At 37.0% G+C, this 4,640-nt stretch overlaps 1 protein-coding gene across 2 annotated transcripts; it reads left to right on the forward strand.

Moving 5' to 3' along the window:
- Positions 1-2,182: 2,182 nt before the first annotated feature.
- On the forward strand, positions 2,183-3,322 carry LOC136782215 (prothrombin-like). Of its 2 annotated transcripts, XM_066741481.1 has the most exons (5): positions 2,183-2,210; positions 2,288-2,625; positions 2,696-2,842; positions 2,911-2,947; positions 3,012-3,149. In XM_066741481.1, exons 1-5 carry the CDS (start codon positions 2,186-2,188, stop codon positions 3,014-3,016), a joined length of 552 nt encoding a protein of 183 aa, XP_066597578.1. In that variant the 5' UTR covers positions 2,183-2,185; the 3' UTR covers positions 3,017-3,149. The 2 variants fall into 2 exon arrangements, with proteins under 2 accessions (XP_066597578.1, XP_066597577.1); XM_066741480.1 differs by having other exon boundaries at positions 2,696-2,947; positions 3,012-3,322.
- Positions 3,323-4,640: the final 1,318 nt, after the last annotated feature.

A 4,640-nucleotide genomic window follows, 5' to 3' on the forward strand; every position in this document is an offset into this window, starting at 1 on the left:
TCCATTATCAATAAACCTACTAAAAAAACCTCCTTTCCCCACCGGAAACTCCATTTGCCCTTGAGCGAAAGGATCGCGCGGTGATCGTTGGGTCCTCGGGATTTTTACAGCGAAATTAATCGAGTTTGCAGAGAACAGGCTTTGATCGAATTATTAAACAGGATTGAAAGTTGGGAGGAATAAAGGTGTCGCGTGTACATAGGAGGAAATTATAAAATTGGACAATTTTATTGTTTAGCTTGATCCGCTGTGCTCGCTCTAGCGGAATAATTAGTAAAGTGCTTCGGGAAGGAGAGTGAAAGCCAGAGTCGTAATTGGCGATAAAACATTTCACTGAGCCTTCTTCCAGAAGCAGCGCGCGGGGTGATTATTTTATGATAATTTGAAGAGCGCGCGCTCCAAATTAATCGAGTAACTACAATTTCATAATGGCGTCCGGAATCTCGATAAGACGACGCGGTGGGGCGCCACTGCGCTTGCTCGAAATCACGCTGTTGCCGAATCGCGTGAACGGTGCATGGAAGGAACGAGCCGGAGAGAAAGCCTCTTTGGCTCTTTGTCGACGGTGCGTATAAGTGGAATGACATAATTGAATAATATAATACACTTGCGCGGGCCAACACCCTTCCAGTTACGACGTAACGACGCTCGAGGACCCGCGGGACCTCTCGTCAAGCATATTTCATTACGCAGGATAACCCTATCCCCGCAAACCTAACCTATGCGAGGTCCAATCTGATCGGTCAGCTCGATCGAGTCAACATTTTCTTCGTGGACCGACAAAATTACTCATTCTTCGTTGTAGATACTAATAATGTGTCTTGGGATTGTTTTCAGCTGTGGTATATGGAATCGTGTTATTTGACTATAGCACTTTGCACTTACTGTACAATGTTGGATAGCAGAAATATCCTCGGGATATTTTAGCTTAATTATTTTAATTACTCGTTGTAATTATCACTTTTTTCTCCATTAGTCTTGCTGATTGCGTTAGTGTTTGAACGAAATATAGGAATTCTCTACGTCGTCGTTGGAGAAATACTCTATTGCTTGATTATTGGCAATCGGAGATATTGCAAAACTTAAAATTATGTTTACCACAAGCACGCACTGCTCCATAAGAGTTTTGTCACGTCGATTTTTGTACAGCTATTAAAATATGAATAAATGTTTAAAAAATGTATATTATTTTCAGTGTTAAAAACTGACCAAAATTGATTTCGTTTGATTAGACTGGTCCTTGAAGAAAGGAAGAAAGTGAACGAAGAATTTAAGTTTCTGGTGAAATAAATTTAAACTTGTTTTGAATCGCAGTAATTTTTTTGTATTCAGGGACGGGAAATAAATTCCATTGAGATTTCTAAAGTGGAGAACCTCGAGTGAAAATGGATTTAGCAGACAACTCAATTCTGAATAGCTATCGATATCGCATATACACAATGGACTCGGCTCCGCTATATGGAGAGAGAGTGAGAAATACTTATTTACTACCGGCTGGGAATATGCTATATTTGCATTATAATGTAAACTCGGGAGCCAGCACAATGCACCGGGATATCACAAATTACACTATTTTCGCTTCCTGTTTCAAACAAACCATGCTAATGCGCGAAACCTTATTTAATATTAATGCCAAATTTTTCAAATACCTCTTTTCGCATCGTTGCCTCGCGTGCTCAAATATATGAATACTTGATTGCTCTCGTTCATTTTCTTTTCCAACAATCAATTAAAAACTGTGAAATGTATATAGTTTTCAATATTAAAATGTTTTTGATGAATCATTTTGCCGAATGAAGTGAATTACCCATGAAAATCTGTATAAAAGATTTGTAGTTTACATATGCTCGTCATGTAATAATTTTTAATATTTACTTTTATTCCTTTTTTTAATGTATATAGTTCTTAAAACATAAGTTTTATCAATTTTTTGCAAATGTTAGTTTTATAAGTGTTCTCTTTATGCTTCAATATTTTTTAATGTTATCTGTATTAATGTTGCAATAAACATCAAAATGGTTATTCGAATTTGTCGTCATATATTCTGCCTTTAGCCCTGGTGATTTGTGCATTTCAAACTCTTTCCAGTTTTACTACAAGTGCTAATATAACAGGTAATAAGATTTCAGTTATATCTAATACTAATTTATCATTATATAAAGCAATGCAGTTCTTTCAGTGGCTAATGCTCTATCTGTTGAGAATGATAGGTATATGAAACAACAATTTATTTTGTAGATACAATTTATTTAAGAATATATTTTGCTAATTGAAAACAAGATTTCAGATCCAATAGAAGAGACTTCTGAGGGCCTGCATAATGCTTTTTCAACAAGTGGCAAACATCTCTCTTATATGGCAGCTATTATAAACAATGATGCAAATTTTATTTGCAATGGTGTACTTGTTAGTGATCGCTTTGTGCTTACAGCAGCAAAATGCATTTATCCCCACATGTTAAATCCTTATTCCCATTTAACAGTTATCACTGGCACACATTTATATGATATTGAACAAAATAATGTTAACAATCAAACGTTTACCAAATCAGAAATACTTAAGGTTTATTTAACTGCAAAGTGGTCAAAGAATCTCGATAAACGAAACCATATTGTCCTGATTAAGGTAAGCTTAGATTACACATTTGCTATTAATTCTCAACGTTAAAGCATTGATATATATTTTTATTTTTCAGCTCGCAGCTCCAATTCCAATCACTGAGAAGCAAAAGCCCATCAGTTTGCCTGAAAAACCACCACCAGATAACGTATACGGATTGGTTACTGGCTGGGGAACTTTTGGAGAAAATTATACAACTTCGTCGAGCCTCAATTATTTACACGTAAAATTTTCTCACAAATTCTGTAAAGATACCTCTTCCTTCAAAACTCAGACTTATCACCTTTGCAGCAACAGAATGTGGTCGGACTCGGAATATCATTGTGCTGTAAGAAAAATCAATTAAGAACAAATATATATAAATATAATCTTATAAAAATTATTTTTTGCAGGGTAGCAATGGCAGTCCTTTAGTTTATAATAAAACTCTTATAGCTTTGGCAATTAGTGATACTCCGTGCATAAAAGGTGGACGAGACATCTTCACCAGTGTATATCATTTCAAATACATACTGTACGAGGAATTGGAAGTAACTAATACAGAAGGCTAATGTTCTGACAGTCAGCACATTAATGAAGAAACATATAATTAATATAATTACTTAATATATTTAAATACACGTCATAAACATAACACTGATACAAATTTAAAACGTGATTTTTAGAATGTATACAGAATATTGTAAAAAATAATATAAACATATTTCACATTGTACAGTATAACACATCAATATTTCTAATAATATTAAAAAATATACTTTGCACCTAAATAATTTATACCAATCTCATCACCCAATGGATTAATAATAAAAACTCTCAAAAAGGTTGCAAGAATATGCAATAAAAAATATAAGCCTCCATTTAATAAAAACCTCATCATGATTTAATTACATAAAAAGAGAGAAAGAGAGAGAGGGTCAAGAAAGAACGAGCAGATTGTAGCATAAAATGATGAATCGTTTTCGACAAACGAGCCGTGAAAGCGATTCTGTCCGAAAACACACTCGAGAATCGATCTGCAGGAGAAAACAGCTGTCCATGCGCGACGAAATAATCGTAATAGAATCATCAAATCGCGTATGCTACGTGCCGAATGTAAGCGTTGGTTGGAAGGAGAGGGTAGGGGAGGGATGTTGAAGAAGAGAGACGGAGAACGAGGAGAGTTCTTTAGCGGACCGGGATCCGTGGAGAATGGTTTCCCGGGGGAATTACCGGGAGTATTATATCGGGGACCAGTCAGTGTTTCTTTGCACGTGTGTGTGTACCAGAACGAGCGAGAGAGAGTAAGGGTCCTGGCGAATCCAGTGCCCGCCCGGAATATGCCATCGTCACGAGGACGCTTACTAATACCCAAGGATTATACAGATATCTCCACGGTATATCTTATTCGCGCGATCTGCCTGCATCTTTTCGCCCCTGAGGATTACCATACGCCGATAAAAGTCACCAGCCGCCCTACCCCTTCCCTTCCAGCCCCTCGTCTACCTTCCAGAAAAAGCACAGGTGTCTGCAGGCCGCGATATTTACGCCTAGTCGCTTCTATCTCCTCCCCACTACCAACCTCTTCTTCGTATTTTCTTCCCTCCCCAAATCCCCACAATCCTTCCCTTCCCATTAATACCGCTATAAACCATAGGTTCTCAAATTCTTTCTCTTTCGTCTACTGGAACCACTACGATTCTCAAGAAATCCACAAATTTTCTGTATTCATGTATCTGCTAACCTATATATAACTATTATTATATATATATTAATTTATAACAAATTGTAAGGTTTAATAAAAACGTAATATTTTACAAAAATAAACGTGAATTTATTTTGTAGTTTCGTAGCGAAGCACTACTGACAGTGTTAAGAGTGCAGTAATGAGTATAAGGACTATACAAAAGGCAGGGGGGGGGGGGGGAGACAAAGACAAAGAAGAAGAAGAAGAAGGAGCAGCAGTCGGAGAACACGTGTAACGTTTCCATATACGGCGGTTGCATTGTGAACGCAATCGCGTGCCACTATACTACCATGCA

The sequence above is a fragment of the Prorops nasuta genome, unplaced genomic scaffold (genome assembly GCF_024137725.1).
Source record: "Prorops nasuta isolate Cenicafe-Biocafe unplaced genomic scaffold, Cenicafe_Pnas_1.2 PNAS00025, whole genome shotgun sequence".
NCBI lineage: Eukaryota > Metazoa > Arthropoda > Insecta > Hymenoptera > Bethylidae > Prorops > Prorops nasuta.

Bases quoted from the DNA above. Each gene is read 5' to 3' on its own strand.
- LOC136782215 (XM_066741480.1), top strand. From the start codon at position 2,186: ATGCTCTATCTGTTGAGAATGATAG. The intron at 2,211-2,287 runs GTATATGAAACA...ACAAGATTTCAG, and splicing joins CTATCTGTTGAGAATGATAG to ATCCAATAGAAGAGACTTCT. The intron at 2,626-2,695 runs GTAAGCTTAGAT...TTTATTTTTCAG, and splicing joins ACCATATTGTCCTGATTAAG to CTCGCAGCTCCAATTCCAAT.